The sequence below is a fragment of the Serinus canaria genome, chromosome 12 (genome assembly GCF_022539315.1).
Source record: "Serinus canaria isolate serCan28SL12 chromosome 12, serCan2020, whole genome shotgun sequence".
In the NCBI taxonomy this organism is placed as follows: Eukaryota; Metazoa; Chordata; class Aves; order Passeriformes; family Fringillidae; genus Serinus; species Serinus canaria.
In genome coordinates, this window is record NC_066326.1 from 429,976 (window position 1) to 445,438 (window position 15,463).

Genomic DNA, 15,463 nt, shown 5'->3' on the forward strand with positions numbered 1-15,463 from the left:
CAGAGAGCAAAGTGACCGTGAGCTTCTTTTGTCCAAATAGGGTGGAATGAGATATATTTTCTGTGCCATAAATCATGAAAAAGCAGGCTAGAAAGAAAGGAATTTTTCGAGTTTTTTTATTCAAAAAGCTATTAGTAAATGGTAATGCATAAACTGGCTTATGAACGGCCAATTTACATAACAGTGTTAATGTAAGACCACACAGTGTCTTCTATATGCCATACTAAATACTTAGGTAATCTGAATGACTACCTAAATCACCTCAGAATATTTTAAAACTATCAGGGTACAAGACGAAGAATAACAATTCCATTTGGTGACTACAGGAGAACAAAACCTCTAAAGCACTTTCTTGAAACAGAACTGTGCACAAACTACATTTCTCAGTTTAAAACTCCCAGGTTTCCCATTCAGCAGCATATCCATGTGCATTCCTTTCTGGAGAAGACACAAAGATTTTACCACGGCTCTCCCAGAATATACCAGTGAAAAACAATATTACATTTTCAGTGCCATAAAGTATCTTGATAAATCTCCTGTAGAATTAAGTAGTTATTGACCAATCTGAGTATACAATGTTTCTTATGTCAGTACTAATCTTATCTTGGTTTGATTCTGGTAAAATAAAAAAAAAAAAAAAGTAAATACAAAGGCAGTATCCAAGGCACTTATAATTAAGGAATTTTACCAGTTTTTAGTGTAGAGAATAACTTGAGAAATGTGTAGATAACTCCAGTACTCAGGTCTTTAGCTAAAATACTTTTACTTGCTCATAATAATACATACAATGAACTAGTATTGTATGTATATATTTCTGTACAAAAATAGAAGGTGTGAGGCCTTTGTGTAAAGCTAGGAATATATACTAGTATACAAATCCACTGAAAATAATTACATATAATTAATTTTATTTTTGTTCCCTGAACTGCACTGTGAATTGCAGCCATTTCTGCACATCAGGTCCTGTTCCACATGCTCACCAGGCAGCTCACCTGTCTGTAAACTGAGCTACACACTCTGATAATTCTTTTGGTCCCTCATAAACCTGTTTTTTCCTAGACTGCACACAAGTGGAATATGCTAGCAATAATAAAAATAATAAATATCATAAAAACAAAAGTGATACTTTCTTAAGGGGGCTTTCACTTGATCATAAATACATCAGCATAAAAGTTTCTGTTTTTTCTTTTGTATGTGATCCCTGGGCCTGAAACCAAGGCTCCTAGGGCTCCTGCAACTAAGGAACACACAAGGATTCCTCTGAGAATGCCTGGTGAGTGTGGAACCATCAACAAGTCCCCTTATTAGCTTATATTTTACCCATTGCAAAAATAAATACAACAAATTATGTCTCAAGTGTCCTATAAAAAAATCAAAGCTATTTTAAATTAAAATCTTTTCTCTAATTCAAAATATGCAAGAGTTCCCATGTGAAACACAATGAGAAACATTTCCATGTAAAGGACACTTAGAAAAAAACAGTTCCCAAAAATACTCCTATGAAGTATTAAACATGTTCTTAGAGCTCCCAACAGTGAACTGAAAGGTTGGACTTAAGTGGTGTCACATGTGTATGTGGAGGGAAGCTCAGAGAGTAGAGGAAAGTGGCTGAAGTTAATTAGCTGCACCTGTGGTCAGTGCAGTTCAAACCCAGATGAAGCTGTACAACAATCTGAGAACTTGCATAAAGATCCCTCTCTGGTAATGCAGTGGTTCTGGGTGTGTGCACTAAGATGGTAGGGAACAGTACAGAACTGGCAAACCTCCCCAGCAGCTCTGAGGATTCCTGTCTGCTGTGCGCAGTGGGAAAACAGCACGGGGCATTGCTGCCTGCCACTGGTCAGCATTTGCTCTGCAACTCCTGGGACTGTGGTTTAATGACACCCACAGATGATTCCTGAAACACACTGCAAATCAATCACAAATTATTATGGCACTTGCGTTTGCCATTCCTTTTCACACTGCAGATGAAAAGGCAGACGGCATTTCTGTGTACAGAGTGGGACTGACTGTGCTTTAATCTGCTATAGAACAGGTATTTTCTGTGCTTCTCTATGTGGTACTTCTTGTTTCCTTCAGTCAGGGCTAGCATTCCTGATCGAAACCTGCTAGCTAATCTTACGTGAAAGGTGCACTTTACCGTCTTTCTAATGAGGAGACAGTCATTATTTCTTCTTCTGAGCTGGCCACTGCTAATTAATCCATCCAATTTATGATTCAAATAGTTCAGAACTGTTTAACTTGTCCTCTTCATACAGCAAAATATTTTCCATGAGCTTCTTTTTTTGATCATTTATCTGTATTTTCCAAGATGTCTCTCTGGCTAAGGCTGAAAAACAAAAAAAGCCCAAATACTGAGGAAAAAATAGATGACAATTTTAAATTTAAGAAAAAGCAAGCAAGCAACCAACCAACAAACTGGCTTAGGAAAAAATCTGATAGAAAACTGCAAAATGTTTTGTAGATTTATTAGTAAATTCATAACCAAGGAGAAAAGTTTTACTGATATTTGTTTAAAAGTAGAAGTAGAAGGAAATAGAACCTAAGCAGTTCTGGAGAAGAGAGTAATTTGCCCCTAGTATTGTCAGAGGAGGGCACTTATACCTTGTGGAGCACACGAAGAGTCCAGCTCTGTGTTTCCCTGTGGACAGGTGCCCTGTGCAGCAGCTGCTATCTCCAGGATGCCATCGCCTCTGGCGCATGCCAGGCTTCTCTCCTGCAGTCCCTGGGCAGGCTTTCCCTGTGTGATCCTGTCATCACAGCCTGCCGCTTTTTCTGAATTGGTACACTTGTGGCTAGGTAACTCCTCAGTGGATTTTTCTGGAGGATTCCATATGAAACTGCTGGACTCATCTGATTCACAAGGGACCCGTGACATGTAGATGCCATAGGTGTCGGGTGGCACAGCTCCCACGGAAGGTGTGCAGGAGCTGCCACTGCTCACAATTGCTGCCTGGGTGCTCTCCTCTTTATTCCCCACTGCAGAAAGCACATCCATGCTCACACTGGCTGTCTCATCATCAGTTTCTTCTGGAGTGTTCATGGAGAATCCAGAAGTGCTGCTTCCACAGATGTAATGCTCTTTTAATTTGTTTTCAGCCATTTCCATAATTTCACGTACCTGTTTTTAACAACCAAATCTGTGAATGTGTAATAATTGTTGTACCCCTGCTTACACATATTCTTCTATGTCAACACTCACCAAAATAAGCAAGACATGAATGTTGTAGTTTTACACCCTGATGACAAGGAGACTTAAATCTTGGCCATGTATTTAAAATATTACCTCTACTATATTTGAATTCTTCTTTCTCAGGCAAAGGCAGATGGCTGATGCAAAATCAACAGCCACCTCTTCCAGCAAGTGCCCGGCTTTTCTGTCTAGGTATTTGCAGCAGATTTCCTTGGCAGCCAGTTTTTCCAAATTTTTTACTTTGGGGTCTGAGCTTTCTTTTGCTGTTTGAATTTCATCGGCAATCAAATCTTTCTGTTCAAAGGAAGGAGATGCATTAGTGAAGGCAAAACGAACACAAGCATTTATTTTTGTCTGAATCTCTGAGAATCAGTATTGCTGTGTATTTGTCATTGGTGTTCCTCAATGCCTGGTTTACAGACCTTTAATAATCTCTGTTCATGCAACTGACTGAAATTTTGTTCTCACAGGAGAGAAAAAAGGCCAGTGGCTTTCTCTGCATGCGTCCAATGTCAAATTCCCTAAAGCAGGGCAAGCTCTTCTTGGCTTGTGCTCATTTACATAGGAATGAAAAAGAGCCAGCACTGTGTAGAGCAACATTCTTACAAAGGCCTTTATAACACATGTTAAAGAAATCAGGAAGTAGGATCTCTGATTTTCTGAACCCCTCTGGACACTTCTGAATTGCTTGCAAATAGTGGGAATACTGCTGTTCTCCCCTCCAAGGCTTCAGCCAGACGAGCAATCGGGGGCACACGCCACAGAAGGAATGCAGGTGAAGGCTGCTTTCTACAGATGGTTTTAATGCATTCAGTGAGTTTGGCTCTTCTGATTGATTGTGAAAGTGGTTCATGTAGCTCTAACATCAGCTTGGGAAACTGGTGAGGATATCAGTTCCAGGCATGAGCACAAGACAAATGCCTGATAAACATGATGATGAGCTTCTGCAGCTCCTGCCTACCCAGGTTTCCCCACTCACTGTGGTTACACCACCTCCTCCTGGCACACAGAAAATATGCAGAAGCATTTCAGCACAAAGCCTTGTCTCTTAAATATTTATTTATTTTGCAGTCTCTCCTAATGCAATTCAGGCCAGCACCCATGAGTGGGTATATGAAATGGGAATATCCATTGTGCTTCTGTTCTAATGGCAGGCAGGCTACTGACATTAATAGAACCAGGATATGGCTCCCAAACTTCCCTTCTGCAGGACATGTACAGCAGACAGCAAATATCAAATTGTATTTAAATAAAATTAAAATTATTTTTATGACAGCAACCCCATTCATTTGTATTGGTGTTCATTACTGCTGCTTTTTCTTACCAGGTAAATCGGGTGTCTGTCTTCATCCAGTGCCTTAATCCCAGTCAGTATCTCTGCTAAGACCTAGAAAGTGAATTTGAAAGATAAAATTATTTGTTCAGAATGAACTATAATTTTAAAATTAAGTTTCTAACTAAAGAAATATTGAACTTTCAGTGCATTCTGATATTATATTTTTACTTCAGATGGCTTAACAATGCCAGCTCAGGGCTTTTATGAGACTTTAGATCTACCTCCAGAGACAAGCCCAGATTTTATAGTTCAATAGATATTGCTGAAACAAAGAATAAGAAGAAAATAATGCTAAATGTAGATAAGAAATCATACTGAACAGAGTAACTTCCTACTTAAATGGAAATACCTGGAGATGGGTGACATCACAGACTATCAACTATTCTAGCTGAAACTACAAATGAACGGGCAATGTTTGTAGAAGTTCATGTGGTGAGTTTGCAAGAATTTTGAGCATCTAGTTTGTTTTAAGCCATCAGCAGTAATACTTTATTTACAATAAAAAAACACTTTTGTTTCTCTTGTTCGAAAGATTCACCTCATTTTGCCACAAACTGAGATATATTTGGAGTGTGAACAATTAAAACTAGGATTTCAACACAATATAGAGCCAGCAACTATAATATGAAATTGCCAGCAAAGCAACCATATGAGGTACTTGCTCTCACATTCAATTTCTTGTCTAGAAGCATCAAAAATAAACCAGAGCATGGAAAAAAGGCAACATACCACACCACAGCTGAATATATCCACTTTTTCTGTTAACTGCCCATGTCTCACAAAATCTTCTGGCAGGTAAGTAAGAGAAGCCTGTAGGACTTTGGTTTTCATCACGGCATATTCTGATTTTTTATCAGAAGAATGCAGCCGCAGTCCAGAATGCCCAAGCTTTGGTGTAAAGTTTTCATCCAACAAGACATTTGAGCTGCAATAATGACAGACAAATAACAATATTGGTCAAATCATTATTTTATCTTGAGGCAAAGAATTAGTTTTATACTTTTAAACTTAGCACTGAAAGTGTCTAGCATTTGGCCTATTGCATAGTACTGAAAGGATTAAGAATGTTAGAAAGCAAGAAGGGGTAAAAAAAGGCACCCAAAAATTCAAAATAATTTACAGCCATCATTTAGGAAAGAGAGACAGGGTAAACAAAAAATGGTAAAGGCCCTACAGAACAAGGGACAGCAAAAAATACTGCAAATGGATTTCCAAATTGTATAAACTTTAGCCATAATTGTTAAAGAAATCCTTAAATTACCAGGTGACCAAGGAAGTGCTGATATGTCAAAGTACTCACCTCTTGATATTCCCATGAAGAATTCCAAAATTATGCAAATACTCCACTGCTCTGACAACTCCTAAAGAAATGCTAATTCGCATCTCCCAGGTTAGTGGAGCAGAATCGTCCTGCAAGGAAAGGAGGAAAAAACTGCTAATTAATGGAATAAAACACTGTTAGACATGGGTAGTTTAGAAAACCAAAGGCTTAGCTGAGTCCCAGTCAAACTCCAGGCAAAACTCCAGGAGAAGAGCTGCTGCCTTTCTGGTGCTTGCAGCCAGGGCACAGGGCACCTTTTTTTTCCCGTCTGTTTCTCAGAAATCAAAGAGATGCAATTGTTTTTCCTGGAATTCCAGGAGAGGACTTGCAATAACAAGTAGGTGGCAGACCCAGATTATTACTTACGTGGCACTGAAGCTTGTTTTGCAGGGAGCCATTGGGCAAGTACGGATAAATCAGACAGTGTGATCCAGTTTCCACTGAGAACCCCAGCAGCTGCAGAATGTTTATGTGACAACACCTGCAGGCACAGATCAGCAGTGATTTGCAAATCATGTAAGAGCAACGCAGAAAAATACATTCCTGAGCTGGAGTAAGTTCCTAAATTCAAGGCAACTGGAATGGTGTGCTGCAGCTGGAAGCACAGCTGGAGGCACAACACAGTCCTGGGCAGGAGACAGCAGGAGGCTGACTGAGCAAGAGCCCATCAAATTGCAGCAGGGGTACAAGGTAGGCACTGTGTCCTCCCCACCCCAAGGCTGTGCCAGCTCAGCCAGGACCAGCAGTAGCCCCGGGCACTGTGCTGCTCGCCCAGGGCTCCCACACAGGCAGCGCCAGACCGCTTGTCCCAGCCCAGAACAGTGCCTGCAGCAGACGCCCCAGTGTTGATGGAACACCCAGCACCAGACCACGAGCAGGACATGCATCTCTGCCTCTGAAAGCCAACAACTCACCGAAAGCAAATCTGCACTTCTGTATGAAAGAACCTCTGGGTGGAATCTGGGCTTGTGCACTCCAGCTGAAAAATGAAAACACACAAGAGAATGTCATTAGAAATTACTAGGACTTTGCATTTATACAGATCTGGTAGTCTCTAGATGGCAAGCTAGTGCAGGAAACAGGCAAGTACCTGTTGGCAACATTAAGTCAAAGGCAACAATTCATTGGCAATCAGAACAAAAACTAGTGTAAAGACACCCCCGATCCAATTATCCAATGAGGGCAGCTATACTGCCGGCTACTCCTATCTACAGAGTTAATGGAACTACTCACATGAGTGAAGTATTCATCAAAGTGTGTTTTCTGAATTTAGCTTTAATTATTTACATAATTTCATTTTTACCTCTCCTCTTGTGTAGTTATTCTGGCTCCTTCCCACACAATATTAAACAACATCTGCTAATGGGGAAGTCATGCTAATAACACACCCTCTTCTACAAAAAGGTGCAGTACTTGCCTCTTTGAGTCTTTTGATGACAAACACCATGTTGTTCCTCTGACCTTTGTAGACATCTGCAAAAGTACCTTCACAGATTCTGTTCTTGTCACTGAAACTGTCGGTAGCATTAGCAATTTCCCTCTGGGTCCACAGGAGACTCCCGCTAGGGAGATCAGCCATCGTCTCCTGCTGAGGAGTAGAAGAGCTGCAGGGCTACACATTTGTAGAAGAAACAAGTTTATCTCATGATAATTGATATGCTTTTTCCCTCTTTCAGTGTCATATTTTCCTTCCCATGTTTTAAGCAATCATTGTGATAGCTGAATGAAACTGTGAAAGGTACTATGCAATCACTCCTTAGGGGTAGGTAACTCCTGTATTGATGTGTTGGGATGATGTAAAACTTTTACACAGTAGAAGTGAAATCAGTTACCAATCTGCAGTTCCACCTTTCCCAGGAAACAGGCTTAGTTTTGTTTAAAAGTCCATATATTTATGTGAAGTGACGTTAGTCTGATTTACAAAAGATCTTAATCTTTATAGTTAGGTTACATATTAAGAAACAGTTGGATGAAAAAGTGGGGTCCCTCGTAATGTAATTATGCTCTAGTAAACTTCATATCTACTTTTGAAGCATCTGGTGTCAGTTGCACAATAATTTGGTGCTTCCAGTGTGGTAAGTCCTAATACCAACTATAATTACAGTCCCACTGGAGCCTAATCATGCAGCTTTCACAACGTTAATGTGCACCCAACTTGAGGAAATACAGCACTAACTTCTTCTCAAGAAACTCTGAAACTACTTGCACTCTGAGTCAGTCTTCCCTCCTGGCTGGTAGTCCTGGACCATGTTACTGTGGAAGTTTAAAGCCTCAGACAAAATAAACCAAAGAAAACAGGCCAAGAACCACCATGATGGGACTAAGGTGTGCTCACAGGTGTGCTCTGGGAAACACTCTGGGGACAGGACAGATCTAGTTAGACTGTATGAAAGACAAGAGAACTGTGGGGAGGAAGGAACAGGAGACTTCATGCTGAAATCATTAGGAACATGAGGAGAATTTTTCTCACTGCGATGGTTAAGCAGCTGAACACTGGCTCAGAGACATGATGGAACCTTTATCTTGGGAGATTTTCAGTTGTCTGTTACACAAGGCTTTGAACAACATGACCTAAATTCAATACTAGCCCAGTTTTGAGCAGAAACCACATTTTAAGTATACAATGAAACTAAAAGAGGTATGTGGTTCTGACTAATCAGTGGTATATACTGTCCTGTCCTGCGATTGCACCAGAAATGTAAGTCCTCTGTAAAATCTACATGTGAGAGTCCTTCAAACTCAGTTGCTATTTGTGGGTATGCTATCCCTTCTGAGCTATGCAGGAAGTAATACTGTTAATTTTTCCCTCACTGGTCCTTCACTGGCAAAAAAAGTGAAGTAACCACAAGCAATCTAACTGAAGCATTAGTCCAAACCCTTTGTATTGAGCTCAACATTTTCACTACAGCAACATTTTTGTACAAGTAGAGGGATAAATTTTAACTGAAAAAAGACAGAATGTCATAAATGCAATTTCCCCTCTATAATCAGCAAGCACTAAGGGGATTTACCTTCACACTTGATAGAACAGGAGGATTGGACTGTAGGGAATTCAAAAGGTCTCTCGGGGGAGGTGGTGGAGCAGGGAGGGAGTATAAGGCTCCTTCAGAAACAACACCTGAAACTGAGATAACAGCATTGAAAACACACCTTAGTTTTGTAATACCACCACCTGTGACTAACGACAAAGGTCTAAGAATTAGGAAGATCTGGGGTATTTTTTTTTCAACTTTCTGACCAAAGATAATCTGTGACAAGCTGTCAAACTGTGAAATTCTGTGGGAAGACAGGGAGCTCTCTTCCTGGCTCGTGTTTGCAGAGTGACTGTGCAGCCCTCTCCAGCCCTGGCTGGGGACATGAAGCTCCCTGTGCCTGTGCTGTTGCAGATGCTCTCCCCAGTATGTGCTGGGGTTCTCCCTTCCCTCTCCCAGCAGAGGGGCTGCTGACCCTGGCCCGGCTCTCTGCTGGTCTAGACTTACTGTGCATGAAGAGAGGGACATGGGGCAGGACACACATGCACTGGTGTAGTCTTTGTATGGAGCCGGGATGGGACTGAGGCATTCAGAGACCTGGGAATCATCATGAGATCCCAGAGGACAGATACAGCCAGCGTCTCTCAAGGCCAAGGGGGCTAAAGGAAGGAGACCAGGAGGCTGTGTGCTGAAGTCAGCAATAAACAGGAGACAGCAGTGCTAGGAAAACAGCAAACCAGCTGTTGCCATATGGGAGAACAGTGTCTTCACTGTACTATCCTGACCACAAACACACAGCAGCCTTGGCTATGCAGTCATTTCATGTCAGAGCAAATTCAGAATCCGGCACTGTACTTACTGCCTGATGGGACTGCTCCCAGGTGTGAGGAGCCTGGGGATGGCAACAGACTTATGGCATTTTCTTTGTCTCTCCTTTTGCCTTCTGTGGGAGGTACGGATATCATCTGTTTGCCTGGCTCTGGCTCTTCTTTCTCAGGGCTGGTGACATTAGAGGCTGATGTCCCTTCAAAACAGAGCAAAGGGAAGATAAGGATAACCAGGGAAAATACAGTCTGACTCTAATCAGTGACCAGAAAATAATCTTAATCAGGACATCAGATTTCAAATTAACATCAACATTAAAATGAACATTCAAGCAATTTAGATGGTATTTAAATTGAGACTATACCCATGACATTAACGTCTACTTAAAATTAACAGGAACTAATTGCTTCAAATAAATACCAGCAATGACTATTCCAGAGATGCAGAGTCTCTTACAAGAAGAAATTAGCAATATTGATATGTTTATCATTTTCTATATAGAATCCTTCAGGTAATGATCTCAAATCACAACTACCTCCCAGCCTAAGGAAGGCATTGAGTTCTCTGCAGTTGTCATAGGACTGAGGGAAAGATGGACAGAATTGTGTTGGGTTTAGACAGTTAAATATTTTAGGACTATTTTCAATTGTGTGATTTTAGTGGCATGACTAGGTTCATTCCCAGGAAAAACTTTCATATACAGGACTATTTGCAAGAAAGATTCATACTTTTACTTTGCAACAGAAAGAAACAAACCAAAGACAATCTAGGGAAAACAAAAAATGATCAAAGCTCAAAACTGATTGATATATAAGGAAAGTTTAAAGGATGAATTATTCATTCAATACGGCTCTAACAGATCCTGTGCTGTACACAGCTTGGCAAAACCTCAGAGTCAGGCCTGAAAAAGCAATTTGAAGTCTGATCAAAAGAAGTGCAAAGATACAGCGTACAGGAACTTAAAACTACATACACCTGAGGTGAGATTTTTCAGATGAGATTAGGCTACAGTGAGGATGGGAAGAAATGCAGTACAAAAGTTCAAGATGCTGTGATATATGAGGTTGTCAAAATCTCCAAAGCAAGTGAATTCTTATTTCTTAAAATGCTCTTAAAACTGAGGTTGAAAAGAAGCCTGAAAATGCCCAGTGTGCACTAGGGGTGATATAAGGGCTTTCTACTCCCTGATAACATTTTCCTGGTTGTAGTTTTAAACCCTTATATGGCACCTTTTATCAGCAATACATTTAACATTTTCTTAAAAATCCAAATTAAAGTTTTATACATTATACAGAAAAAACATAAGCCGAAGTATTATTACATGGTGGTTCTTATCCTGATGTTCTAAGAGCTTTGGTGATCTCAGAATCAAATGTGCCAGGCCTCTGTTTGCACCTGAAGTCAGACAACAGCTTTGTGTTCTTGTTTTACTCGTACAAAGGCCAGGGAGTACATGGAACAAGCAGGAAGCCTGGTGTTACTTGTGTAATCTGGCTACTGGTATGAACCATGAGCCAGTGAACTGTGGGAGAGAAGCCAAGCCGTGGCACGTTCAGGCACTGAGGCTGAAGAACAGCAGGACATGAAGAGCCACAATGGCAGAAATGGGCATGCTCTCTTTGAGGTTTCTATCTGTTCTTCAATGACACCTATGAATTCAGCTCTGAATGAAACCAGGTCTGAAAATTAGAACACTCAGGTATTTTTGTTACTGTGCTAGAATGCTATGAAATCCCAAATTTTACAGGGTTTTAAGACTAGCAGTCAAACAGTCTGCAGGCCTTTAGTCAAACCTGACATTCCCTTCCTTCTGCAGGCAAGTCCCTGGATTCTGTTTTTTTCCTCACATGGTTTAACCTAGAAGTCTCAGAACTTAGCATCACTTCCCTTATTCAACCTACTTTTCAGGGTTTTTCATTACTTTTTGCAACTTCCTGCATGTCAGACAAACAGGGCAGCACTGCAGCTAAGAAACTGACACAGAAAACATCATTATGGACATTCAGAAGTGGGACTAGAGAGCACAAAAAACTGTTGAATGGATGTAGAATTCTTTGGGAAGTAATCTGCCAGCAAAAGATCTCCATTTGTGCTGTGTCTGATTCCTTTAAGTAGGAATGAATTGAACTATGGTGATGTAAGGACCACCTAGTTTTCTGAAGTGCCCAACCAGAACAAGCAACCTCTGTATCCTCTGTATCTGCCCAAGAGGGATCACCTGAATAAGCATATTCAGACACAGAAAAAAGCTAAAGAAAAAAAAAAGTAGTAACTGACAGCAGCATAAGGGAAAGCAGGTAATGCCCTGTTGTACCTATGCCAGGTGCAAATTGTGCAAGCAAAGGCCATACTGACACACCACAGGGAGCAAACCAGACCCAGAGAGGGATGGCGAGTGTTTCCCTGCAGGGATGGTGATTGGTTTCGTCTGCGCTGTGTCTGTGTTTCAGGGCCAACACTGGAACCTGCTCTTGGACTGGAAGCAATCCTGGCAGGGGCCACAACGTGCCATCTCTCAGGTTGTGATCCAGTGCCACAGGACCAGGCCTGAAGGGCAGGGACCCTTTGTGCAGCCTCTGTGTTCTGAAATCCTGTCTGATGCATAAAAGCACCACCCCTGGTTTGGCCACAGCCCATATTCCTGGCACTTCTTGAAGGGTCCAAGATGGGCACCACGAAGATGGGGTGATGAGCTGCAGGGACCCTTGAGTCCACCTGTGTCACCTCTTCCCTCACACCACCAATTTTACTCGAGTAAGCTGAGAATCACAATCAGTGGAGACATTTTAGAACTTGACACAGGATGTGACTTCTAACAAAAAGCTTCTTCAGCTAGCAACTAAGATGTCCTAGGGGGGCCTGGGTGCTGTGAGAAGCAGCACAGAGCCATGGGAGGAAGGGGCAGCTACTCACAGTCCAGGATGACCTGAGCCGCTCGGTAAAGCTGCAGCCCTTGCAGCAGGTCCAGGAGCTGCTGCACTGTCGCCAGCCTCACTCCCCACCACCACATGAGCTCCCTTGTGATGCTGATCCCTGTCTTCTCCATGCACTTGATTTTCCGTAGCTCTGTTTGATCGGTGATCACATAGGAGGCTGGTGGGAGAGAATGGATATTTCTGTTTAAATATTAGAAAAAAACAGGCAAGGGCAAGCAGGACATGCTAAGGTGTGAGACACAGTTTGCTTTTGCATTTGTATATCTTTAAAAGAAAGGATCACAATAAATTACCTATGTGGACATGAAGAAATTTCTGTTCCTAAAGTAAGATTTCCTTTTTCTTCCTTCAACTATTCTGGAAAAAATTTTGTTCTATCAGAGACACTTGAAGACCCACTCATAATTTTCAGCATATTTTCCCTGTAATCTTTCTCCTCAATACTTTGTACCAAAGTAAGGTTAGATTAAATTCCTGGGATGATTCTCCCAAAACAGGTGACAGCAGTCAGTGGAGTGGCTGCACTCCCACTTGCATTCCTAAATCCCTGTGCTGTGGCGAGCCAAGCAATAACTGAATCACCTGGGTGTTAGTTACACTCCGATAAAGCTACCAGGGAAATGCAGCTATTGTTAGATCCTGTGCCAAAGCTGACCCTACACAATGTGTCCCAATTCCTGACCATGCCTGTCACCCCACTGTATTGTTCCCAGCTCACTTACCCATAGAAACCCACCTCCCCTTGTGAGTCCCCAGCTCCACCCTAGACACAGCCCCAGAGCTGGAGTCTCAGGGGGCTGTGCCTGAAGGGAAATGGCTAGGGGCTCGGGTGCTCGTGTGCAGACAAAGATCCCTGAGTGCTCACCACAGCTGGCTTTGGAAGGACATCAGAAATACAGCTTTATACATCTGAAGGTAGTGGAGATGAATCCCACCCTACATCAGGAAGTTTAACTGGGGTAAGACCTTATTCAGCACTCAGTTAGGGATGTTATGTCAAATAAAGGAAAGCAGGTACTAAGAATAGATTCAGCTTAGAATTGAATGCACGGGGATTCAGAAAAAAGAGTAAATAACTCAGGGACTATATTTTCTTTATTTACTGACTGTACACAGCCAGGACCGAGAGAAACAGGGGCACAAAGTATAAGGGAGTATACATGAAGGAGGAAATTAAAAAACAGAACATCTGAGCAGATGTGAGGGACGCTGTGGAAACAGGAGTGAGAAGTGGCAGGAGATACAGTGTGAGTGGAGAGGGAAGTGCGAAAGATTGCGGAGAGTGAGGGGAAGGAGCCTGGCTGCCCAGGAAAAGCCAAGGAGCCACAGAAGTCTGGCATTCCAATTGTGTTTGAAAAGCAAAACCAGACTGGTGACCGGGATTTCCCTGTTTACTGGATGTGCCCTGCCGAGCGCGGGGGACAGCGCCAAGTCCGCGCCTTCCAGCACGTCCCAAAGGCGCTGCTGTCCCGGTGCCACCGGCTCGGGGAGCGCCACCCCACCTGCGCCATGCCCCCTCACCGAATCGCATCCAGTCGTAGTCGCTCAGGCAGTCCATCTTCTGGCAGAAGTCCTCCAGCACCCAGGCGGGCATGCTGTGGATGTAGAGCACCGGGGCCGGGCCCGCCCTGGGGGCGAGGGGTGGCTGCTGCAGGGCCATGGCCGCGCGGTCCCGGTCCCGGTCCCGGTCCGGACAGCCCTTGGTCCCCGCCGCGGCCATCAGCAGCGCATGCTGCGCGCCGGGCACGGACCGCGGCACGGGCAGCTCTCCGGCCTCTCCTCTGTTCCCCCAGAGACTTCTCTTCTCCGGGGGCTGCCCTCACAGCCTGTCCCAGCCTGGCAGGCGGGGTCGCTGCCGCGGAAAGAGCCCGCGACCCTGCCAGCGATCGCCGGCAGGCTCCGAGCGCTGCTTCCTGCTCCGGCTGACGTCAGGCCCCGGCCCCAGATGCAAATCAGATTTTCCTTTCCAGGACTGGTCATTGCTCCAGCCCGGTTGCCTAATTACGAGTTCCACGTGCCGGAAGCGAGAGACGTTTTCCCGGGCGTTGCGCACAGCCGGCGGCTCGGCCCAGCGGGATGTGCGCCGGTCCGGAGCGGAGCCCGGCAGAGCCGCGTCCCCCAGCGCTCCGCCCGCGGCTGCTCCGGGAGCCTGGGTGGCCCTGGAGAGCGGCTGTAAACACAGCAGCGTGCTGGGCCGTTCCGCTGGGCAGCGAGACAGGCATCCCACAGTGCCTGGGAGAGGAACAGGCACGGCCAGAGAAGCTGCAAAGCCGCCAGGCGGTGCCACGCAGGGATCCTCCGGCCGGGGCTCGCCATCACGGCAGCACTCCGGAGATCACGCCTTACAGTACGTGGCACGGTACGATATGCAGCGAGTGAGAACTAAAGAACATCAGAAGCAGTTACAGGGCCCGGTCTTGCTTGTCAAGGGTTAGGTTTAAAATATGTTCTTAAAGTCAATAACATTTTCTGATTATTTTTTTTTTGTTTAACCTGATTTTGCTAAAAACGTATAATTAATTAATTTGCCAATATAAATATTACTAATACTTCTGGGGAAAAGGAGAGCCTTCCTGCCATATTACTGCTGCCAGAGAGTGCCAGCAGATATGTAAGTGTAACCATCCATCTTCTTGTCTTGTTCATACTTTGCCCTAGGTTTAAATTTGTATGAATTGAAAGAAGTGCCGTAAGTTTTGACAGCTTTTAATTCAGTTTCTTTGTATTCTGCATATATGCTACAGTACAGTTAACTCCTGTTTTCAAACTTTCAAACTTTTGCAGTTTTCTACACTCCAGGCCTCAGAAATCATGAACTTCTGAGCTCTGCTGTGACAATGAAAAACTGAAAAATGCGTATCATTGTAGCTGTAAGATCAA

At 43.4% G+C, this 15,463-nt stretch overlaps 1 protein-coding gene across 2 annotated transcripts; it reads right to left on the reverse strand.

Moving 5' to 3' along the window:
- Positions 1–99: 99 nt before the first annotated feature.
- IRAK2 (interleukin 1 receptor associated kinase 2) lies at positions 100–15,042 on the reverse strand. Of its 2 annotated transcripts, none has more exons than XM_030228028.2 (13): positions 14,105–15,042; positions 12,561–12,740; positions 9,682–9,846; positions 8,862–8,974; positions 7,268–7,438; positions 6,765–6,829; positions 6,217–6,331; positions 5,830–5,939; positions 5,259–5,454; positions 4,518–4,580; positions 3,287–3,487; positions 2,605–3,121; positions 100–2,329 (listed from the first exon to the last, which is right to left on the reverse strand). In XM_030228028.2, the coding sequence occupies exons 1-13, from the start codon at positions 14,301–14,303 to the stop codon at positions 2,211–2,213; spliced, it is 2,214 nt and encodes a 737-aa protein (XP_030083888.1). In that variant the 5' UTR covers positions 14,304–15,042; the 3' UTR covers positions 100–2,210. The 2 variants fall into 2 exon arrangements, with proteins under 2 accessions (XP_030083888.1, XP_030083887.1); XM_030228027.2 differs by having other exon boundaries at positions 7,268–7,462; positions 14,105–15,040.
- Between the last annotated feature and the right edge of the window lie 421 nt (positions 15,043–15,463).